The sequence below is a fragment of the Oenanthe melanoleuca genome, chromosome 17, assembly GCF_029582105.1.
Source record: "Oenanthe melanoleuca isolate GR-GAL-2019-014 chromosome 17, OMel1.0, whole genome shotgun sequence".
Lineage (NCBI taxonomy): Eukaryota > Metazoa > Chordata > Aves > Passeriformes > Muscicapidae > Oenanthe > Oenanthe melanoleuca.
The window spans coordinates 5174841-5199443 of NC_079350.1; the positions used below are offsets into that span (position 1 = coordinate 5174841).

General features: G+C 52.0%; 3 protein-coding genes across 3 annotated transcripts in view; all 3 read right to left on the bottom strand.

The window, feature by feature from the left end:
* The window catches only part of ABL1 (ABL proto-oncogene 1, non-receptor tyrosine kinase), a 77124-nt gene extending 73038 nt beyond the window's left edge, over positions 1–4086 (bottom strand). Inside the window, exon 1 of the mRNA XM_056505036.1 lies at positions 3001–4086. Within this exon, the coding sequence (XP_056361011.1) occupies positions 3001–3136 (136 nt within the window). The 5' untranslated portion in view covers positions 3137–4086. The remainder of the gene's footprint in view (positions 1–3000) is intronic.
* Positions 4087–9366: 5280 nt separating this feature from the next.
* Positions 9367–13713, bottom strand: EXOSC2 (exosome component 2). The gene is made up of 9 exons (XM_056505300.1): positions 13365–13713; positions 13179–13280; positions 13039–13084; positions 12677–12766; positions 12511–12576; positions 12305–12373; positions 11291–11467; positions 10991–11119; positions 9367–10159 (listed from the first exon to the last, which is right to left on the bottom strand). Exons 1-9 carry the CDS (start codon positions 13664–13666, stop codon positions 10079–10081), a joined length of 1062 nt encoding a protein of 353 aa, XP_056361275.1. The 5' UTR covers positions 13667–13713; the 3' UTR covers positions 9367–10078.
* A 1852-nt stretch (positions 13714–15565) lies between these two features.
* On the bottom strand, positions 15566–22846 carry PRDM12 (PR/SET domain 12). Its single transcript, XM_056505309.1, has 5 exons — positions 22633–22846; positions 21650–21840; positions 20489–20644; positions 16831–16942; positions 15566–15948 (listed from the first exon to the last, which is right to left on the bottom strand). Exons 1-5 carry the CDS (start codon positions 22844–22846, stop codon positions 15566–15568), a joined length of 1056 nt encoding a protein of 351 aa, XP_056361284.1.
* Positions 22847–24603: the final 1757 nt, after the last annotated feature.

The window sequence follows — 24603 nt, forward strand, 5'->3', positions numbered from 1 at the left end:
ACCACACTTTTTTCTCAGCTGGATTTCCCCAAAAAGCAGTGACTATAGACTCATTTCTCACCAAGAAAAGCAGAGAGAAAGAAGCAAACTTTGCCTTTATAATTCCTCTCAAGTTCAAGCTTGCAAGCAAACTGTGAGCTGGAGTAAATCTGCATCAGGGTGAAATTTGTAAAATCCCAGCAAGGGCCACTCTGCTGCCCAGGGTAACGACACGAGCATGAACTCCAGCTTGTACAACACCCTCCGTGGGGAAAGCAGCAGCACAAAGAGAGAAGCCCAAAACTTGCCCATAGATTACTTCTTTCCCCTTAAGGCACTCCTCACTTGTCAGCTCATGACAAAATTTAGAGCCTTTCTGCATTATTCTCACAGAACATTTGAGCACCAGCAGAGCTGATTTCTGGCCAGTTGCCTCCCTGGCTTTTCAGAAGCCTCTTGATGTGTTGCTCTGGGTTCTAAGGAGAGTGCGATGACCGAGAAATGGAATTACTTTCCTGAAAGTTATTTTGCTTTATCTAGTGTCTGATAATATTCACTAACCCTTTCAGCCAAAATCTGAAGCAATCCAGATTTTCCATTAAATGCCTGCTGAATGAGCCTCAGTAGAACTTTGCAGGTAATGCTACCACCAAAACAGGATCATGAATACCTTTATAAAAACACAACCCTAACAGGAGAGCCTTGCTAGCAAAAGTTCCATCTCTATTGTTTGTTTTATCATGGGCTTTAATACACTAGAACTTCAGACAAGTACATTTAAGAATTCACCTGTCTCTAGCGGGTTAAGTGGCCCACCATGGAATTTCTCCTTAAGCATTTCTTAGTTATGGAAAGCCAGAAACATGATTTTCCTGGGACAAACTAGTTCCCACAGTGTGACAGAGAAACCAGATACAGTGTTTGGTATTTAGAAGAAACTATGTAATAACAGTACTGAAAGGGAAACATGCAAATATTTAAGCCCTGAAAAAACACTAATCTTATTTTTATGAACTACAGCCCATGGCACAATAATTGAACTGAAGGCATTAAATACTGATCTGTTCATTAATTATTAAGTATGTCAGTCTATGTATTTCTAAGGCAAATTACTGAAAGGAAGAACTTTCTAAATTGAACTTTGTTCCCTCTTAATTTGTCCAGATTTTTAACATGGCATTTTTCAGGACAGGAGCAGTCCAAACTCAGAAGAGAGCTGAATAAACAATGGGGGTACTGCCTTCTACTGCCAGGACTTGGAAGAACCTTTGCATCCACTCAAAGGAAGAAACTTTTCCTCATGTGTATAAGCGAGGCTGATCTTTTGCAGTTCTCTTAACAGATGTCCTAGCCCTGATGTCCTCTTTCAAGTTTATTCTTTTCTAAATCAAGACACCAAGGTCTCCTGTGGACATGTGGCACATGAACATGAGAGATGTGAATGTGCTGGGATCTGCTGACCTCAGGTCACACTGGCAAGAAGTTACCATCTGCCTATTGCTGTTAGGTGATCAAAAAAAGAACGTTTCTGGCTTTTCTGCTGCAGCAAAACACCAAAGGGACTAAGAATATTGTATTGCTTGTAGCAAGTGCTCTACCTGTATCTCATCTGACCTTGAAACTCTGTCCAAAGTAGTAAAAGCAGGAACCAAACTGGAGGTGGAGGAGTGGGTATATCACAGGACTGGAAGCAAGGAAAAGTCCAGCAGCAGATTTAACATCAGAGGGCCAAGTTAGCCCTGATATTCTCTAACCTTGCCTTAATTACCTCAGGTTTCTTCAGTGCACAAACATTGTATGGCAAAATAAAACGCTGAAGTAACTCAAAACAGTACTTCAGCAGAGCAGTACAAACATGGGATCTCTGTTGAACACTGCAGAGAATTTCTTGGGCCATTCTAGAAGCACAGAATGAGAAAAAGTTTGAAAGCCCTTAAAAAGTAAGGATAAAACAAAACTTTTCTTCTAACTAGATTGTATTCTCAGACACAGCAAATATTTCAATTCTTAGTTATATGAAGATTACAGATGCAGTTTTGTTTTGTTCACAGATAAACTTCCTCTACAGGACAAAACTGTTGCAGAAGCTTTGTGAAAAATCACATTCTCCAGCCAAAGACAGCAGCCAGCAGCAGTCATCTCAAAGAACATCAGAATTTTAAAAGTGTTGTGCAAAAAGCAAGGATTACTCCAAAGAGTTTAAGCAAAACAATGCATTTCTGCAGCTCACTTCTGTAGAGATGCCTTGTTTATAGTTTCTTTGGTTTTGGGGTTTTGGGGTTTTTTTGGTTGATTGGTTGGTTTTCTGTTGTTTAACGAATAATTTGATGCAGTCATCAAATCTACCTCTGAGTCCTACCGAGGTTTTCATCTGGCTTCTTTCCTGAGATTCTGAGCTCCACCCATACTTTGCAGAAGGCCAGCAAGGGACAGAGTTGCTCTACCCCAAACTTTTGGCCTCTACCACTTCAATCCATTGCACACAGGATGAAGGTTTAACCAGATATGAGAAACCACTAAACAAAGATGTTCCCAAAGCACCAAGAAACTCTTTTCACAACAGCAGTAAGTTTACAAACTTTCCAAAATAAGGGTTTTGTTTCCCTTCCAAATAGCAAAGTCTCTTTGGTAAAGATAATTAAAGAACACCTGTGACTGACCACAGCATCACCACTGGCTGAGGCTGGTCTGCACTATGACACAGACAACTCAAAAAGGATCAAACACTTTCCCAGACTGCAAACCAGGACATAACCAAGGCAGATATGAGAAACTTGTACAATGTTAAAATGTTACTTCCTTCCATTAGCTGTACAATAACCTCTCCCCAGGTTTCAAGCAATCTGACCCAAGTATTTTCTTAATAAACAATCACAGAAGATTTGCATTAAGCAGCGAGGGAAAGAAAACAAAACTTCCATAAAGCACATGTCTGTATCTGCTCCATGGCCTTGAATAAATCCATATTGTACCCATCTCAGCAAACCAAAATTAAACCAAATACCAGTAGAAACTTCTCACCATGTTCCACGAAGACGTTGCAGTGTGGGCCCGCATGCCTTGATGACTCCTTCTTCCCTGCTCCTTTGATGAAGTGCAGGGCAGGCAGACTTGGCCTCCTTTGGTCCCCAAGAACTTTTCCAGGCTGCTGCCCCATAAAGTAACTATGGGCAGCCTTTCCCAGGAGGAGAAGTTTTTGAAGAAGTCTGTGATCCCTGATCTTCCAGGCTGGGAAGGAGTTTTGAAGGAGAAGGTATTTAGGTGGGTGCACTGGCTGCACTCACAGTGGGATAAAGTCACTTGAGGTGAAGAATTAAGACAAATTCCTCCAATGCTCCTGAAGACAGCAACAAGGCTCCTTAGGTGACTTGATGAAAAAAAAAATAAAAATAAAAATAAAAAAATCAAACGAGTAAAAGTTCCAACCGCTCAGCAATGACCAAGCATTACCAAAGTTTCAGGTTGTCATATGTAGTGTGTCTTCCACCCGGTAAAGGAGAATTAGTTCATCTCACAAGCAAGAAACCACACATTGGCTCACCCAGGGCAGGAAACAGCCATTCCCACCACAACTAGTGTCAGCGTTTCTTTTTTTTTTCCTCCTTTTCTTTTGCATAGCATTGAGTTAGCAAAGGCCAAAAGAGCCACGGGTTTGGCTTTCAAGTATCGCTGGAGTGCAGCAGGGTCAGGTGCGCTGGAACCATGTCAGCTCTCCGGGCGAAGCAGCAGCGGCAGCTCCGGGCGGGCTCGGCGGGGACGGCACCGGGGGCCCCTCGGTCACCGCGCCTCGGCTCCTTGCACCGCCGCTACCTGGGGGCCGCGGGGCCCGGCGGGGCCATGGCGGAGTCGGAGCAGCGCTGCCGGCGCCCCGTGCCCGCTGCTGCCTCAGGCGGAGCCGGGCGCGGGACTGCGAGGCCGGGGAGCTCCGGGAGGCCGGGTCCTGCCCGGGGCAGGCGGGGGGCACCGCGCCGGCCGCATCCCCGGCGGGGCGGGAGCGGGGCCCGGCGGGAGCGGGGCGGAGCGGGGCGAGGGGCCGCGGGTACCCCGGGGCTGGCGGGGGGCGGCGGAGGCGGCGAGGGAGATCCCGGAACCCCCGGGCCGGCGGGCGGGCGGTCACATCCCCTTCCGGCCCCTCCTCCTCCGCCGCCCCCGCCTCCCGCCCGGCGCTGCCCGAGCCCGGCCCCGCTCCGGCTGCGGGGACCGGCCGGGCGGGGAAGGGCGGGGGGGACCGGGGAAAGGCTCTGAGGAGCGCACGGACGTCGAGGGAGGGGATCCTGCCTTTCCTCGGGCCTGGTGAGGCACATCTGGAGTGCTGTGCCCGGTGCTGGGCTCCTCAGGATGGGATGGGCAAGGAGCGGCTGGAGAGGGGCCTGAGGAGGGCACCGAGGGGATGTGGGGATGGAGAGGGGCCTGAGGAGAGCACCGAGAGATTCGGGGATGGAGAGGGGCCTGAGGAGAGCACAGGGGGGATTTGGGGATGGAGAGGGGCCTGAGGAGAGCACAGGGGGGATTCGGGGCTGGAGCATCTCTCTGATGAGGAGACACTGAGGGAGCTGGGCCGGGTTAGTCTGGAGAAGGGAAGGCTCAGAGCGATCTCAGCAATCCGTGTAAATGTCTCCAAGGTGTCAGGTCAGTGCCAGACTCTCTTCAGTGGTGCCCAGTGACAGGATGGGGAGCAATGGCCATAAGCTAAAACACAAAAAGTTTCCCTTCAACATGAGGAAGAAGTTCTTTATGCTGAGGGTGGCAGAGCTCTGGAACAGGTGCCCTGGGAGGGCATGGAATCTCCTCTGGAGACATTCCAAACCTACCTGGGCCTGTTCCTGTGTCACCTGCCCCAGGTGACCCTGCCCTGGCAGGGGGGTTGGACAGGATGATCTCTAGAGATCCTTTCCAACACAAGTTAATCTGTGATTCTGTGAAAAAAAAACCTGTGAAAAGGCCCCAGAAAGCTCATGTGAAATCCTTTACCTTTTTAGAAGGGTCACCCAAGTTGTTTTCCCACAGATCTGACTCTGCAGGGGTCTGAGAGCCTCTGGCCAGCTCTGGACACTGAATGCTTGCAGGGATGGACAGGGAAGAAGAGATCTTTACTGGATCAGCTGTGTGCACAGCCAGGGATCTGTCACCCTGCTTGCACAAAGGACTTCACTTCCTTATGAATGCTGTCAGCATATGCTGAACTTCATACCAAACCAGCCACAGATGCCAGTGACAATTGAAAAAAATATTTTATTGACCTAGTTTTGTGCACCATTTGGTACAAAGATGGAGATAACCACCCAAATTCTTCAGCAGGCACTGAGAGTTCCCTGAGCTCAAAAGCAGACCATTGTGCTGAAGGTATTTAGTTTTTCATACATTCTCCTGTTCACCTTGGGGATAGAAAAGGGTCAAGTCAGCAGCTTGAGGTCAGGGTGCTTTGGTCAAAGGTCTGTGGTTGCCCCCACTCAGCAACAGGAGAACACAAAATTGCAATTATGTGCTGTAGCCTCCTGCTCAGGGCAACCATCTGGACACAGAGCAGCTTGTTTATATTGACTCCTCCCTTGTGACAAATCCAAACACACTCCACGTCTCCTATGCCATATTCAAGGTCTCTGGCAGACCTGTAGTTTTCATCTTCCAACAATAGAATCCAAAATGTAGCACTTCATACATCCCTGCAGGATCCTCCATCTCTGCTGTGCCAGGCTGCTCCTACATCTCTAATTCTTAGTCAGGAGACTAAGCTCAAACCATTTCTATTGGATTTCTCCATCAATGGCTCAATTTGCAGGTACTGAGGCTGGTTGTGCTGCATGCACACCCACACAGGAGAGAGAAATTCTGGTACATTGTGCTGAGACAAATCCAGGGTCACATCTCTTGAACTCTGCAGAATTTCTCCAGGTTTATCTCAGTAATGGAGATCAGCTTCTCACCGAGGTGATATAACCCCAGCTCTGCTCCCATGGATTGGAGGAAAGTGAGGAAATGAAGCTATCAGCACAGGGCAAGCAGCCCAAGAGAAATTTGTTACAAAACCCAGTACCAACCATTCTGCTCTGAAAAAGTTACTCTCTTCTGGGTCTGACTGGAGCATCCTGGATAACCTCTCCTACCATGGCAAGGCTGAAGCAGAGTAAACTCCAGAAGACAACCATAGGTCCACAATGCTCAGGAAAACCTTCACCAAATTAAGCAAAATAATTGCAAATGTGCAGGACCTCATAGAATCACAGAATTGTTTGGATTGGAAGGGACCCTAAAGACCCTCATGTTCCAACCCCCCACCACAGGCAGGGACATCTTGCACTGGACCAGGTTGCTCCAAGCCCCATCCAGCCTGTCCTTGAACACTTCCAGGGATGTGCTGTAGGCAGTAGAGGCTGTAAATATTCTCTTCACTGGCTTACCTGAGATCTGTGCAGATGAATGCACCTACTTCTTATTTAACAGACCAGGTGAGTTTACCATTCAGGCCAACAGGCAATCATTCCTTCTGATGCTGTGCAATCATAAGCAGCAAAGTGGGGCATGTTCTTTGCCAGCAGTTCCCAGCCTTTTTCCACTCAGCAGTTTCTCCAAAAGCATTTCCTGTTTCCCAGAGCACTGCTGTAGTTAATGTGGGACAATACACAGGCAGATGAGTCAGCTGGTCACTCTGAAATGTCACAGCCAGATACCTGCCTTCTTCCCCTTCCTGAAGGGTATTACATTTTCTGTCCCCAACCCTGCTGCTACTTTTTGTGATCATGACTCTCATGTTAAACTTGGAAGTTGTCCAGTACATTCAGAAATTGTTAGAGAAGACAGAGACAGAAAAGTTGTGTGAATACAAAGGAAAAAAAAACCAAAAAACTACAGAGTGTTTTTCCAATCAAGCCCATGTACATCCTACCATTTATTTTTTTCCTCAGAGATACTTCAGTACTTTTTCTGCTTACCTCCCATTAAGTGTAGGTTCTCATCCAACAGCTGCAGTGATGTTTTCTCCATAACAATATCTTAAAAGCTTCAACCTCTTCACCAAATAGTAAAACTTTGCATGTTAATTAACAGTCCTCAGGAACCTGAGAGAAACATTTCAAGATGTCTCTAATCTCAGTGGGATTTCAGTCTCTTCTCAGGTCCACACAAAGCTTTTCATTTGTACCACTCTCAGCTGAACAGCAAAAGTAATGCAATAAGCAGCAGTAATTGGATTAATAACCCATTAGCACAAATTTTAAATCTCAGCAGTTATTCCTAGGAGTAAAGGAATTCTTCCTAATAGTACATGAACACTGGCACCAAGTAACAAGAAAATTCTTCCTGCAGATGAATGATGTTGTGTTCTTATTCCTACAGGCAACACACACCAGCAAGGGAACTAGCTGCCAACTGCACTTCTGAGCACAACTGCACCATGAATTAACCCTGGAGTAAGCAGCACAGGAGGTGCTACAGCTGCTTTACAAACAGTGTCAGATACTGGTGAACAAAGAAATCAGGTTGGTCTGAGCTGTTTTAATTCCTGCATGGGCCTTTTAGTTCACCATATAAAAATGAACACTTATTAGTTTTTCCCACCCTGCTTTCAACTACTTTTTTTTTCTTAAACCAGAGAAGCCCTAGTTTCTTCCTTTTCACCCTTCCTGCTTGGAAGTTGCCCAGCAAAATCCCACAGATTATTTCAAGAATTTAAGTGGACACTGCTGTTGCTGGCTTGCAGAGCTGTGCTGGATGGGGTTGCAGGAGCTGCCAGCAATGACCTTGCTGAAGCCTTGTTACAGAATTTAGGTCTTGGCACCAACACTGCTGAATGTGGAAAGATCAGTAATTACCCCTCATGGTCACAGGGGAAAATACTGAGACCTTTGGTTCCCTCCCAGCAGGAAATGACCCCTGCACTGGCTGAATGTGGAAAGATCAGTGATTACCCCTCATGGTCACAGGGGGGAAAATACTCAGACCTTTGGTTCCCTCCCATCAGGAAAGATCCACAACCAAACCTCACCAGCTGGTGTTCTTCTTGGGTTTAAAAACAAAAGTGCCAGGTATTAAGGAATAAGGGAACTGGATGAGTCACGTGCCTCCCCCATTTAACATATCATTAATGCCAAATATCAGGAATCCTGCAGCAAGCAGGAGGAATAAGAAAGCTCAGAGCTGAAGCAGTTCAGCTTTTGAGTTGTTTTTTAGCAGGAATCCCTGAATCTCCCCCTGTGGCAATAAGACAAACAGCTGCTGAACTACAGCAAATGGGTAAGGGGGGGAAAAATCTTTTTCTAAGAAAAATATGCAGACTGCTAAAGCTTTTTTAGCCTTTTTGAACTAATCTTGTCCATGCAGGTGTGTTATGTGGCTACCAGCAGCCTCATGGAGACCTGAAAGTGTCACCATCAAGCCTTGGTTTTCAATTTCCCCAGTCATCTTGAGGATGTGATTGTTGCAACACTTATTAGGGAATCCTATTAAAAACTCAAAAATAACAATTCCCAGGTCTTGTGTGGAGCATTCCAGCAATACCCCTAACAAGTTCAGTACTATTTTCAGAGGCAGCACAGGCAGTTGTGCAGCAGCAGAATGGATTAGCCATGTCCTTGCTTGTCCTTAGCCCCATTATGCTTTAGGATTTGGGCAGCAGTGCTGGTGGCAGCCATCCAGGCCCTGCTGTTTGGCAGGGCAGCGAGGTGGAGCTGCTGGCCAAGGGAAGTGCCACAAACATGATCCAAAGGTGCCATCTAGTGCCTGCTTGGGACCACAGGGAAAGCAGCCCGAGCTGGAAGACAGCAAGAAGGGAAACAGTTTTCTAGTTCCCAGGAAAACACCGAGCAAAGAATTCTCCCTTGTGCCTGAGGCAAGAATTTACCACGTGCAATTGGATTCAGGCACAATTGGGGCAGGTGTTTCATCATCCTTTTTAAGAATTACAGTGCTGTGGTGCAAGGATATATTTACAATACAAATCAATAGAATACATATATAATAAACCAGCTCTAATACAGCACCAGGAGCTGAGAGGATTCTCCAGGGAAAGCATCACATTCTGCACAGAGAATGTGACTGACTGCCAACACTTGGCTCAACATTTCCACCTCTATCCACTGGCCTGAGGATCTTCACCAGTGTCATACTGAGCTCCCTGTCATCCCTCAATTCCCCCTACTTGACTCACCCCTCTGTGGGATCCTGCAGGGAGGCAATGCTTGGAAAGCCACTGTAAACACCAGGCAATCCTTGCAGAGGAACCCTGTAAGGGCTGAAGAGGAAAATCAAGTCCTGCTGGGATGAAGGGCAGCAGCTGAAGAGGAGATAAGACAGTGTAACCATTCCATGTGTCCTGGCACAAGGAACTTGAGCCAACCACAGCTCTCAGGCTAGGCTAAAAACAAGCCAATGCACACACTGCTGAAGGACTGATTTGTTTCAAAAAATTTATTGAAATGTAAAATACTTAATAAAAAACCATAGTGGTGCCTCTTCAGAAGAGAAGCTCACATCTCAGGCATAAAAAAAAAAAAGACCAGCAGGATACACACAAACCAGGACACTGCTTGTCCACAGCTCCTGGCTCATATGGATAGTGACAGCCACATCCCATCTCATACCCCTGAGACATTCAAGCCATAAACAGCCAGACCCAAACTGTGGTTAGCAAGGGTGTGGATACTCCTGTTCTCTAAACACATGTGCCTGGATTTATATTCTTAGAAACAAGGGCTCTCAGTCAGGGGACAATCTAGCAGATCCTTATCACATGTAAATTCAAATCCAAATCATCTTCTAGGGAGAGAGAAACATCACAAAACATATCCCTTCCTCTCTGTCATTCTGCACAAAGTTCTGGGGCACTAGACACAGCAACAGGTTCTAGGAGACATGTCCCAGTTGCACCTGCATCTTTATAAAGGTCAGATATCAATTTTTCAGGCCATTGCACTAAAAGGCTATTGCAGTTAAGTACTACTTTGTACTAAAATGACACAGGAGATATCCCTAGGAGTGAGGAATTTTGGTGGTTTCTGAAGGGTGGAATGAATGCTGGAGAGTAGAACACTGAAAAAAGCCATATAATACTGAGAATCAAAGCTGCCATGCTGGGATTTCAAATGACTGCTTCTGGCCATGTGCCCTATCCCTCCAAATCCAGCAGCCTCTGTCGAGCTTCCAGAACGATCTCCTCTGTCACCTCAGGTTTGAGAATGTCCTTGATCTGCAGTGGAAAGAAGAGCAATATGAGCACCAGGAATCAACTACTGCTTTTGCACTCTGTGGGGAGACAAAGGTCCCTGACACATGGCAGTGACCAGCAAGGGAGTTTAGAGGGTTGTAGTGAAAAAAGACATTTGGCAGAGGGTCCAAGGCAAAATTAACTTTACCAGTTGGGAATTCTTACAAAGATAGAGGAAATCAAAGAAGAGGCTACTAACCCTCCTCATCTTCCCTGAGGGACACACACTGAATTTGGGCAGGGCAGAGATAACTTAAACACAGTTATATTTCAAAAGAACACCTCATTGGGAATGAAAGCAGAAGACAATTCAGATCTCATTTATTTATGGGAAGAGAATTGCCCATGATTGTGCTGGCAGGAATCACAGTGAAAACTGTACAGCAAGAGTCAAATGGAGGCAGCCTTCCAGCAGTGCAGGATGTGGACACAGACATGAGACTGCTCTCTGTACAATACATGACATTTACTTTTTCATTGCTTCATAAAATGCACTGTACCCTCATACAATGCCAATTTTAACACTGTTTTCACAGGAATTAAAGGTCCATAATCCCAGCAAGGGATACACAACATCTATCAAAAAAGGGACTGATCTCTTTTTAGGAATAGTCAGACTGTGCCAGAGGCAGAACCTTTCAAACTATCCCTGAAACTGTGCAAGGCAACTTATGTTATGCAGAACAGGAGAGTTCATACTGTTACTACAGGATGCTCTGGTAAGGTGAAAAGAAACTCTGACTCCAGCAGCAACTGATGCAGCCTTTCTGTTCCCTCCCCTCAGTGTGGAATAAACACTACTGGTTCCTGTACCTGATGAGGAAGGGAAGCTTCATAGCAATACAGGATGCTGGTGTCAAAGAGCATCATCTTGTGAGTAACCAGAGCCACGATGCAGTTTCGGAGCCGCGAGATCACCTCCCGGTCAGACAAGGGAACGGGCTGAGGAAGGGCAGAGGAAAAGGGCTGAACACACAGGGAAATAATGCAAGTAAAAAAGCCTTGCTGTGAACCTAGCACAAGATCCAGAAAGTCTCAGGTTACTCACATGCCTCTGACTGTGTCAGACTAAAACCATCACTGGTAGAAGGCTCACCTTCCCTGAACACTCACCTCCAAGTTTGAGGTGTAGCCTCCAGCCTCATCATCCTTCTGCTCTGGAGTTGGATAGATCCAGATGAAGCCATTGTTGCCAAGGATCACGGATGCACCACAGGGCAGGTCATGGAAATGAGTCTTCTGGCGTTTCACAAGGGAGGGAGAGACCTGAACCAGCACACCCTGGCCAAGCTGGAGAGCAAGGATCAGCATGAGAGACATCATGAGCCACCACAGATAACACCAAGTCACTGACACACACTCCATTCCTGGCCTAGGAACAACTCTGTTCTAACACCTTTTCCTGTGAAACAGTGAATATAAAACCTGCCTGCCTTTGGGAGCACTGGGAGGATTAGCTAATGCCTGTGCAGCCCTTTGAAGATGAAGAATACTCTAAGTGCTTAGCACAAATGTTAATAATATCTTGATCGTAACTACACATCAGCCATCCCTGCAGAAAAATGAGGAGTCAGAGGCCCAATTTAGCAGAACACTTTCCCTCGTAATCCAATCACTGTCCTTCACCCTTTGTGCAATAAGCACACTTCCCTTTCATCTTTTAAGTGCTAATACCCTTGGTCTGGTAATCCCAAACTGCAGCCTACGCTCCAACGGCCCCTTGGCTTATTTCAATGCACAAAACCAGACATAAATGCCAATTGCATAAAGCCTAAAATAGAGCCCTGGGGAGAGGAACAAGTCATAGGGGCAATGGCCAGCAGAGGAGGAGTGAGGAGATCTCTCCCCAGGATTTAATTCCCAAATGGCTAGTGGGGGGAAACAGAACTAGCAGGCTGAAACTGCAGACAGGGAGAGCAGTGGATCAAAGGGCAACTCAAGGACACCTCCTCTGCTTTGGGGAAACTCTGCTTGGTGCTCTCTTGTAGGAGCTGAGTCTAGCTGTCCTGCAGGAACGAGTTATAAAAACATCCTGCAAGCTCTTTTCTTTAAAAACCCTCCAAAAGGCCTTATACAAGTCAGCTGGTGCAGAATTAATCCAGGATCAAGGGCTTTGGAATAACTCACCTTCCCATACTTCAGGCTCCGGGTGTGCAGTGATACAGCCCCATCAGAAAATATAGATTGCACCTCTGCCTGTTGGTGCCACTTAAGGAAAAAGGGTCCCTAAGGCCCAGTGCCACCCCAGCATAGCTCTCACCCCCAGCCAGGCCAGCCAAGCTCTCCCTGTTCTTCCCTTGGCTCTTCTGTCAGTGGGAGCAGCAGAAGGATACACTGATGAGATCCCCTTCCTGCAGGTAGTCCCTCATTGCAAGCTCATCTTCTGCTGATTTCCTTCTCTGAAACAACACAAGAAAAGTTACACAGAGCCCAGAATGAGAAAACATCCATCAGAAGCGCATTGTGGGGGGACCTTAGGATGCCATGCAAAACACTCACCAGCTCCCCACCAGGTAAATTTATAGACGACAGCAACAGGACTGAATCCAGCCTGGAATTTGTTTCCACTTTCCATCGCTTCTGCTGAACCTAAGGGGGAAAAAAGAGCGCCCAAACTTATGGGTACACACTCAAAAATTGAATGGGAGCTGCAGCTCACCAAGCTGCAGGAGGGGACAGCTCTGCTGGCTTCTTCTAGCCTCATCTCGGTTAAAATTCACATGTTCCCAGTACCCTGCGCAGGGACACTGATGTGTATCAGTGCTTTAGGATCCGGGAAGCGTTTAGAGTCGGACTGAGCCCCGACCACCCTCCTCCTCCTCCTCCTCCTCCTCGGCACCGCGGCAAACACGGGGCTTTACCTCCGTAATCCTCCCGACCACGATGTCGCCGATCTCGCCGTTGTACCTGCAGGGAGAGCGGCGGTCACACACCTCACCTCACCTCACCTCACCTCACCTCACCGCCGAGCGGGCCCGCCGCCGGCCCGCGCCCGCCTCACCTGGCCTTCAGCGCCCTCACACACACCAGCTTGTTCACCCTCTCCACCACGCCGGCCACAGAGGCGATCAGCTTGTCGTCCTCCACATAAGTACCGTGGCCCCTGCGGAGACACAGCGGCTACCTAAGCACAGCCCGAAGCCGCGCCACCCCGCCGCCGCCGCCCCCCCTGCGCCGCTGCCCGCACCTCATGTATCCCGTGTCCGTGGTGATCGTGTCCCCCGGTGCCACCAGGTGCTTCTCGCCGCCCCGGCGCGCGCCGGAATCCAGGGGCGCGCGAACCGCCGGCAGCCTCATGGTGACCGCCGCCATCTTGGCCCCGCCGCACGCGCCTTCCGCCCGCGATGTTGGCTGCTGGCGAGAGCGCGCCTGAGGGCGCGGGCGCCGCCATATTGAGTGAGGGCAGCGGGGGCGGTGACTGGGCAGCCATGTTTGTTCCTGGCAGCGAAGGGCACAGCGGAGCCCGGGGTGGGTGGGAACCGCGGCCATCTTTAGTGCGGGCAGAGTGCTCCATACTTCAGACAGCCCTCAGTTGTGACCCGCTCCCTCAGAACCCGCCCGGCAAACCGGGGCACGCCACGGGCCTGTCGCGGGACTCACCGGGCCCCACAGCCCGGGGCCGGCTGCAGCGCTGCGGGTCGAGGCGGGGAGCAGCACCCCCAGCTTGGGTGCCCCTCACACAAGGTGTCCCCCTGAGGGCAATGCTCTGGTGCCCTCCCCAGCTTTGCTCAAACATCCCCCGGGACTCGGGACTGATCCCTTCCCCTCGGCCGAGCTGTGCCCGCAGGAGCTGATGCGGCCCTGGAAAAGTTTTATCCATTCAAGCACCGGTCCGGCTCTCAGAGCTGCGGAGGAAATGCCACGGGAAAAGCAGCCCGGGATGACCCTCAGCAAACACGTCGCTTCCTTCCAGCGGGGTTTGCACCTGTATTCCGTCACAGCCAAAATGTGGGCACTAATTCATGGAATGTATCAAAGGATATCAGTAGCTGTGACTTCAAAGAGAGACAAGTTCACAAGGATAGGGACTGGCTGAATCAGTAGATACAGCCTGCTCCGGAGTGAGCCAGCGCTTACCCCAGCTTCCAGACCTGGGAAAAGGCTTCTTTAGCCAAAACCTGGGGTTTTCCGCCTCCCAGATGCACTTCTTGGTCCAACAGATGACACCACATCTTCCCATTCACAGATTGTTGTGTTAGTTAAGACCTTCACTCATCCCAATCCTGGCACATAAAATAAAGCTCTCCATGCTATCCCTCTTCTAAATGATAAATGTTCCAAGTAATTTTTATTTAGAATACAAGAGAGGTACAAATGTATTTACACTGTGTACATATACAATCAAATAATATATAATATCAAAGTCTTGTAAATAATGTTTACATAAATATCTACAAAGTTAAAGTGACAGTTGTTTAGGATTTTTTTCTTTTGTTTTTATTTTCTTCTGGAAGTGAAACATGGTTTGTGAGAACTTTATACATCTTAGACTTATAATTAATATTAGAATACCTTTTTTTAGGATTTATGATACACAGCCCTCTTCCTCATTGTGGGAACTCCAGAGGGCGCTTAGAGTTGTCCTTGGGGACAGAGCTGGTCCGGGGACAGGTTTTCTCTGTCCCCAGAGGGCAGTAGCAGTTCCAACCAAAATGTTCCTTCACAGGAAAGGGATGGGGAGAAGAGCTGCCAGGGCTGGAACAGACACCGGCCCGGCAGAGCTCAAAAGCTGCGTGTGGATGGCATTCCCAGCTGGCACGGTGTCCCTGTGGCACCTGGCCCGTCCCTTCTGCCCACGGCATCGCTTGGAGCAGTGACAAGCCCCAGCGCAGGGCTGGGGCAGGGCAGGCAGAGGGGCTCAGGTGTGGGAAATGCAAACATTCACTGACTCGGGGCTCCCAAGGAAGGAAGGGTGTCCCTTGGAAGGAGCCATTCGCGGGGCAAACAGACACTATTGGGCTGTGCCAACCTTTCAATGGGGCACATGTCTGCTAGAGCAGAGGAGGATGGATAAGAGGAATTCTTCTTTCTACCGAATAATCTGTAAAACCCAGGCATGACTCTCCAGGCCCAGCTTTTTGCCCCCATCCAGTCCTCCCCCAGTGCACTGGCAAACCCACACAGGACATCCCACTGCATCCCTTCTCCCCTGCCAACCCCAGAGGCCACCAGCCCACCCTGTGCCACATCTCTTTGGGGATGATCCCGCACGCCTCAGCTGCAGAGCTGGGGGCTCCCCTCCTGTGAACCCCCACAGCCAGCAATGCCCAAAAACAAGCCAACACTCCTCCGAGACACAAAGCAGCTCAGCCAAGGGCCACCCCCCCAGTTCATTGCATGTCTCAGCACAGTCTTTGCTGTCCCAAATCCCGCTGCCGCAGCGGGGCTTCACAGCACCATGGTGGGGATGTGATGGGCCAGCGAGGCGGGGTGGGGCACGGGCAGGGCGGGCGAGTGCGCCTGCAGGGAGGCGTTGGGGGGCCGGTGCCGAGCGCTTTTCTGGTGCGCCCGCAGCCCCGCCAGCTGCGAATAGGCACTTTGGCAAACCTGGCACTTGTAGGGCCGCTCGCCCGTGTGCAAGCGGACGTGGTTGCGGAGCGTGGAGGACTGGCTGAAGCGGCGGTTGCAGAAGCGGCACACGAAGGGCTTGTCCAGCGTGTGGATGCGCATGTGGGAGCGCAGGTTGCTGCGGGAGTTGAAGCCGCGGTGGCAGATGACGCAGCGCATGCGGCCCGTCGTGCTGGCCCCCGTCTCCACCGCGTGGAAATCCTCTGGGGACCACAGGAGATAGTCAGGCACTGCCCTCCAGCACAGCAGCTCACCCCGCCCCAAGTCCCTGAGGTGCTGGGTGCCTTGGAAATCCCCCTGTGCCCTCTCGCTGGCTCCCTGCTGCTGAGGTCACCTATCCTGGACAGACTGGCATCCAGGATGGCTCTTAGGATTTTGGGATGCAGCCAGTGCTGAGGATGGGCTCAACCAGATTTATGTAAGGGGAACATTTGAGCTGAGCTGAATTAATCCCTTATAGATGGACACTAAACCAATTTTCTCCTCCCTGGGCTGCAGCAGAGCTGGAGGGTGTGGGTGCAGGAACTCTCAGGACCCCCAGCCATGCTGTTCAGCCCCGGTCCCAGCTTCTCTCCTCGCTCTGTTGGGCTCAGACATGACTCTCTCAGAGTGGGGAGCAGAGTCAGGGAGCACAGAAGTGGCTGCAAGCACAGCCTGATCCCTGCTGTGCCACAGAGCAGCACCTCGGGGAGCCTCTGCTCGGGGAGCAAAAGCTCTAGGAGAGAAAAGCCTCCTGTGTTGGTGATTAAAATCCCTTAAATGCAGAGAGGGGATGTAGAGGCATCCACTTGGTGTTTCATGGAGTGTTGGGGCTGCCTTGCACTCACACCCTTCATGGCTCCTCCCTGCCTGGCTGGGTTGCAAGAGCCGAGGGCAAACTGGCCTGGAGGCATCACCCTGAATTACTGAGGAGCTGCTCAAGCTCTGCAGATCATTCACAGTGTCTGTGCTTCTCCACAGAGATCTGGGATATCTGACACACCCCTGGGATGTCCCTGCTTTGTGCCCACCCAGTGGCCTCAGAGCTGGGCGCAGGATGAACAGGCAGAGATGTTGCACCCTTGGCTCTTTCTGATGTTACCTACCATGTTTGTTCTTCTTCTGCTCCTCTTCCAGCCCTGGCACACCTGGGATGCCCAGGAAGGTGTTGTGGGAGTTTCCATACCAGACCAGCAGCTCTTGGTCTGGAGGAATCATCTAGAAACAGAGATAAAGAAAGGGTTGTTGGGAGGAGCGATGAACATCCATCCGTGTGCTGGTCCATTTGGACCTATCCTGGCTGTGCCCTATTTCTGTGAGACCCTGCTGCCAGCTGGGACCTGCCAGCAGTCCCCAACACCCACAGCAGGCATGGAACAGCCCAGGATGCAGCACTGGAGGTGATGGCACAGCTCAGCACCACCCAGCACCAGCACAAACCCACCCCAGGCTGGGTTATTGGATTATGGAAAAATCTGCAGCTACGGTGCACAGGGACAAATCTGGAGTCTCTAAAGTGAGGGACCAGAGGTCCCAGCAGGAAGACCAGGACAGAGTGGAAAACAGAGACATGGAGAAATAAACCATTGGTGGAGCCACAATCAGCATAAGTGACATAGACCAAAAGCAGGGAGCTGGGACACAGAGCCCCATCTCAGGGCTCCAGCAGAGCATTTTGTCTTTGGACAGAGCCATCAGCACTGTCCAGCTGCAGGGCACAGGCAGCATCTCCCACCCACCCCTTTTGGGGCTGATTTTAGAAGGTGGAAATGCAGATCCACCAGCAAAGGGCTCATCAGCCCATGGAGCAGAGGAGAGCTCAGGGCTGCTGTAAGAGACCATGGCTCAGGTGAGAAATGCTGCTTATATCCCCCACCAAAGCTGCAGTGCCTGCAACAGCCCAAGGACAGCTGCAGGAGCAGGGCAGGGGTTTTGCATCATCCACACTCCCATTTCCCTGAAGCCACAGCACTCCTCCTGTCCCTGCTGTTCCTGTCCTGTTCCCGCACGGCCGGGGCGAGCGGCCAGGAAATGCTGCTCAAGGCTCCCCTCGTGCAGCAGCCCTGCCTGGGAAGATGGATCCTCTCACACCAGTTCCAACAACACTAATAACAACATCACTTTATAAAAAAAAAAAATGCATATTTTCCCTACCACTCCCTACTGTTAAGAACCTAATTTAGAAATAGGAATGTCCTGCATTTTGGAGGATGGTTTTCTGTACACTCAGCATGTTAGATCCAAGTAAAGTATCATCCACATAAAACACAGATTCTAAGTTCAATCACCTCAACACTGAAAATATGTTGAATTTTAAGCATCTGAAATCAATAGGAATTTGACTTCATATTGTTGTCCATCTGCATAAAGACCTCACTGGGCTGCAGAGGAGGAATTTGGGAGGCAGAGGAAGCCGATATCCTTTTGCATCCAAAATTGATGACACTGTTCCTTGGCATTATTTATTCTTAACAGAAAATTAGTAATTTTTAATACAAGCAAATAAAATACTGCTGAAAGGATAAAACAATCTGCATTTTATTCTGATGAAGCTGCTGCAGCCACCCAGCAGTAGATGAGCACCCACATGCATAAACCCGAAAGCAAATTCAAATTGCCCCCCACTAATCTTGAGGCCTTCAGATCAAAGGCCAAAACTTTCTACCCTCACTTTATTTTCCAGCAGCAAATTGGTATTGTTGAGAAAGAGGATGGGAAAAACAAATCAGCAAATAAGGGCAGGAATGGGCAAAATGCATAGGGAAAAAAGCACAAAATAAATCTGACTTTTTGGCATGTAGCTGAGATGAAAGGCATCCAAAAAATGCTTTTGGAGCCCAGGTGCAGCAGAGATGGGTGCAGAGCAAGAGGAACTGGGCAGATCACCGTGCCACAGCCAGAGGGGCACAGCAGGCACGGGCAGGAGGATGTGCAGGGGGGCAGGAGGAGAGGAAGCCACCAGGGCTGGAGGGTGACAACAGCTACACATGGATATGTGTGGTGCTGAGCAGGGGGTGCTCAAGTTTGGGTCGGTGTGTGCATGTCCTGCCGAGCCTGGGGAGCAGTGGGACAGCAAGGACCCTTCATATCCACCCTCTCCCACACATCACTTGGGGTTCAGTGCTCTCAGCATCTCAAATTCACTGCTTGTGCCAAGGGAATTAAACTCATCCTGCTCCACTGCTCACTGCTTCAGCCCCAGGAACAAGCCCACAGCTGGATCATGGCTGTACCCAAATATTCACTCACCCACTCCCTCGTCTGTGCCTGCATAAGGTGTAAAAACCACAGCTGTGCTCCTAATTACACTACAGCTACCTGGAATTATTTTACTTATTTGCATAATTTAGGAACAGTAGTTAAAAACATTTAAGATGCTGTCACAACAGGCACAGCTGTTAAAACTATAAGCACCTGAAACCCGTGGAGGGGTGTCCAGCATGAGAACAGCAGGGAAGTGCTTGGAGCTCTTGGGAAAGGTGGCAGAGCCCAAGGGGCACACGGGACTCTCCTGCAGCAGACAGAACATCTGATCCTCTTCCTGCCCACCCATCCTCCTTTGGCACCCCACGGCATCAATCCCTAACCCAGCCCTGCTGCTCGCTCAGCGCGGGGTTGGGCTGTGCTCCTGTGCCATGGAGCATCGAGTCTGTGCTCCTCCGTGAGCCAGGAGCCTGGAGAGATCTGGAGAGCTGCCCATGTCCATGGGACCAGCAGGCACTCGTGGTCATTCCCCCTGAGACCCTCTCCCAGCTGCAAACGCTCCTCAGGTGAGACTCTGAACCCAGTGCTGGAGGGGGACAATCTGGGACTGGGACACGTCCCCTGTTGTGACTCTTTAAGCCGAAGCTGCTGCACGGGGCCATCTCCCCAAGCTGCCACCTTTCTCCAGCTGCAATAGCATGGGTTATGGGGACACTGCACGTGAGCAGGGCTGGTCCCCACCATCACCCTGCTCTGGCACTGTGTGATTTGTATGCACATGTCATCAATAATGTCGGGGAGCCCGACACCCACCTCCATCCCAGAGTCTCCTGTAGGGAGCTGTGAGCACCCTTCAGCCACCACCCCACTGCAGTACAACCTGTGCCACCCCTGGGACCCTGCTGCTGTGGCACACCAGCACAGACCAGCACTTCTTACAGGAGCACAGGGATGAGGGGGCAGGAAGGGCCCCTTCCCTGCAGTGTAAAGCCCAAGGCACGGCTGCCCCAGCACCACTCCCTGCCCATTCCATGGCTCCCTGCTCCCTGCACAGCCAGAGGGTGATGCCCAGGAAAAGCAGTGCAGAGTCAGGCACAGCCAGCACTCAGCACCTGGGTTCACAGAGCACCTGAAACTTTACCCTGAGATATAAAAAAGCAGGTTCTGCACAAACTCCTATTTTTTCAAAAGAGCATCCAATCTGTGTCCTTGCCCAAAGCCCCATGTGGGCCAGAATTGCAGCTCTTTACGTGCTTTACACCCCAAACAAGGATCTACTCTCCTTCTGTTCAACACACATCACTCCATGAGCCCAGAGAAAGGGGACAGAGAGAAGAAAGGGACCTTTGCTATTCCCTGAAGCCCATACAATATCCCTTCCCTGTGGTTTCTACCTCTTCTGGTGGATCTGAGGAATCAAGGATGGAAAAGCTGCCGTGTCCTTCCACAGACACCCCACCAACAACCCAAAGAACAAGGATGGGACAGCCTATGGGATGGGAGATCTCATCACCCTGCTCCTCTATTGCAGGTGCCCGATTGCTCTTCAGCCCCACTTACCTCAATGGCCTTGTAGAAGATGCTGTTCCCGATCTGAACCACCTCGAGGTTCTGCTCCTGCTCGTTCCGAGCACATTTGATGTAGGTCATCCAGCTGCGGTGATCCTCCTGGCTGGCGTCGATGAAGTACCGCACTGTGCCGTCCTCGTTAAAGACCTGCGAGGGGAGAGAGCACTTGGTAGCAATGCTGCTCACAATGGGATGAGCCCCTCCACCTCCTGCCTCTGGGATAAAGCCCCTGCACCGGGACAAGCTCAAAGCCAGCACAGCCTCGGGGCTGAGATCCCAACAAGCTCAAAGCCAGCACAGCCTCGGGGCTGAGAGATCCTGACAGCAGCCAGGAGATGCCGAGCCCTTCCTGCTCCAACCCTTCCTGCTCGTGGTGCTGGACTGAGAAAATGTGCCCTGCTCTCACTGGCATGGCTGGTCCTGCCAGCCCCTATCTCCCTGGATAACCCAGCTCCCTTCCTCAATCTCCCTGCTCATCAGAGCCCCACCAGCAGCTCAGCCCCAGAGGAAGGGGCTGTTCAGCATCCCGCAGCTGTCGTGAGAGTGGGAGAATCCCTGGGTGGAGGGGAAAGGTGCCTGGGAAGATGCTTGGCAGGGTGCCAGGAAAGATGAGGCAAGTTTCTGCCAGGCATAAAATTATAATAATAATTAACAATAATTAAGAAGTGCAAGTCTGAGTCAAACAAATAGAAAAATAGAAAAACCCTCTCTATTGGCTTGGGAAAGGTGGCATTAGTGCACAATGTCCTGGCATCTCAGATCCCCACCAAATTCATTCAGGATTAACCTCACCAGGGCTGGGGCAAAGCAGGGAGCAGGGGACAGGGCAGAGCTGGTTTTGTCCACGGCGGCCAGTGCAGGCAGCACTAGTCGGGTGTTCCTCACTGCCCTGGGCAGGGCAGGGTGTGATCCGGCTGCACGGGACACGAGCAACAGCATTTCGGGGCTGCTCTGTGGGCTGGCTGCACCCCGAGGGCTGAGGAAACCTCATCCTTCTCCTGCAGGGGGTTCCTAAACCCACCTGCCCAGATATTTGCATGAATGGGGAAACTGAGGCACAAGGATGGTGCCCAAGCACGGGGCAGAGCCCCGGCACCCCGTCCCTGCTCCTCCCCAGACCAGTCCGGGCTCGGGGTTCAGGGGCGTCGTTACCTCCCACATGAGGTTGTTGTTCTTGCACAGGTCCACATGTTCGGGGGAGATGACCCTGCCCGTGAACGGCCCCATCTCGGTGCCAGCCTTGATCCAAGTCTTGGAGAAGATGCCGAGCCCTTCCCCGGGAATGGAGCTCTGGGCGATTATCACTTCCGACGGCAGCACCAGGCTGGAGAGCTTCTGCACCTCTGCGAGGGGGGAGATGGCTCAGAAAGGGACAGGAGCGGGGGATAGGGGGGAGATCGGGGGCGGCGGGGACCCCGCCCAACCCCGGCCCCAGCCCAGACCCCGGGGCTGAGCCTTTTAAACGCCCAACCGGGCTCCCACAAAGCGGTACAAGGTTCCCCCGGGGCATTGAGGAGGTACCTGGGAAAAGCATCCCGGGCTGGGCGAGGGAGCGGGGCTGGGAAAGGAGGTTAAATGGTGTCTATTTCGGCCCATCCAGCAATTTGTCATGCTGTTAAAGTGATCTGCATTCATTAAACTCAACTAGAAAGAAATTGCTAATTCTAAATTCATTAGTCCTTTAGGAATGCTGTAGCGGTACATTGTGCCTGAATGGCGCGAGGGCTTGTTTAAAAGGGCCCAGGAATTCCTCTTACAAAATGGGGAGATGAGATGGTTGACATATCGTGAATGGAAATGGAATTAGCCTTCATGGTAAATTAAGAGAGGAACAGAAATCCGAGAGGGGGAAAAGGGAGCTGGGACGCCCCGGCGATGCCGGGGCGAGAGAAAAGATATTGTCCCGAGCGGCTGAATACGGGACTGCCCCGGCCCCCCCAGCCCGCGGTTTAAGTGGGAACTTTCTCAGGTCAAGCCCAAGTTAACCAAATGAATTTAAAGCCCTTTTTTCCCCAGTCCCACGCCTGCGGAGAGCGGGGCGCCGGGACCGCATCCCGCCGCCGGGCACCGGGAGCCGGCCCGGGGCCGATGGGGGAAACCGGGGGCATCGGGGACGGCCCGGGGGGGTCACTCACCTCCGGAGAAGGACTGAGCCAGGACTTCGGCCGTGAAGGCGGTCTTGGGGCTGCTCTTCTCCTCGAAGAGCTGCTCGCCCAGGACGTTTCTCCAGCGGCCGTAGAGGAAGCTGTGCAGGATGTCGGAGGTGATCACCTCGGCCAGCGAGAGCCCCTGCGGCTTGAGGCCAGGCTTGAGGACCAGGGCCTCGGCGGGCAGCACCGAGCCCATCATGGGGGCGAGGCGGCGGGGCCGAGCGCGACGGGGCCGGGCGCGGCGGGCGGCGGGCGGCGGGCTGGGCTCCGTTCGGCTCGGCGGCTCCCGCCCGGCTATATATGAGCTTCATTGACCCTCCTAATTGGTTATTAATGACCTCCCTGACGTTGGCGGAGAGACTGGGGCTGCCGGAGCGAGGCGAGCCGTCGGAGCCCCCCCCTCCCATCTCCTCCTTCCCTCCCCTCCCGGGGGTGGGGTGGCTGGAGGGAGGGAGGGACACGGCGAGCGCGCACACACACACACACACACACACACACAGATAAACACACACACAGGATACACACACACATATACACACACGGATACACACGCGCGCTCGCTCGCCCCCCCGCACCTCCCGGCCCGGGCAAACCCAAACCCGGGCACCTGTCCCCGGGCACGGCACCACAGCAGCCAAAAGGGCAGAAATGTCCCCGCCGGTGTCCCACGGACGGGCCGCACCTCGGACATGGTCCCGCTCCCCACCGGGTCCCCGCGCTCGTTTTGGGACTGAAACGCTGCGTTTTGGGGCCATTGAGCATCACAACGAAATCGGCGGCCCCGAGCCCGACAGCTCCCGGTGCTCCGCGGCGTTTGGCCCTCGCAGCCCCGGGGGAACGGGCTGAGCTCCCGCAGCTGGCCCCGACCGTGCTCGGCTCCCCGCTGCCCCCCGCATCCCCGGCTTTCCCGGCAGCTCCGGCGCTGCTCCCCCAAACGCCGGGAGAGGGTCCCCAAGCACGGGGTGGGTGGGACGCGCTCCCGGGGCCGGTCCCCGCTTGACCCCGAGGCAGGGCTCGCCCGGCTGCCGTCACCAGCCCGGCCGGTCCCCAGCCCCGCATCCCCGTGGGAATTGTGCCAGGTGTGGGTCGGGGACCTCTCCTGGATCCCCCGTCTCCCTGCCGTGTCCCCCCGGGGCGGGACCCCGACCAGGGGAGGCTGCAGCATCTCCGGGCTCTGCCGCCGCATCGGCCCCGTCCCCGCACTCGCAGGCATTTCCCGGAGCCCATCCCCGCCCTGCCGAGCCCAGCAGCTCCGCAGCCACCTCTGCTCCCCGCAAGGTGCCATCGGAGCGGTGCCCCCAAACCCAGCGCTCCCCTCCGGACCCGAGCTTTGCCGGCGCAGCAAAGGGTTAATCTTTCCCGGATTTAAACCCAGTCCTGCTGTGTCGGAGCTTAGAGCCCTCTCCTTAGCCTTGTTCTTTTGATTTTCATGGGGACGAGGGGCTGCAAAGGGCTGCGGGAAGAAGGCTGGGCCCCAAGATCTCAAGCGCTCAAAGGCCGGTTCCCGCAGCCCGGAATCCCGGGGAGCCCCGCCGGTTCTCGCCGTGCCCGGAGCAGCCAAGCACATTCCAAACCCCCAGCCTGTCCCTGGGTGGTGTCTCATAGGGTGAAGCTGTGGTGTGTCTTCTGTCCTGGGTGAAATGATGCTGAAACCCATGTGCAATTATTTCTATTAATCCAATCAAGAAGCAACGCAGATGTCAGGAACCCACCCAAACCTGCGCTTACTTTCGGATTTTCGCCTGGCAAGAGGCAGCGCTGTCCTGGAAAGGGGAGGTTAACAACCTACAGGGACTGGTTTGGGGTTTAATAAGCGTAAAAATGGAGTTTATTTTGTTTTTCTGGACTTTGTCTAGAGCAGAGAAGCCGTCAGAATATTTCAGCCTTGCTAAACATAGCGCATCAGGTGGAAAGGTTCCCAACACCGGCTCCCTCCAGCCGCCGATGCAAACCAGC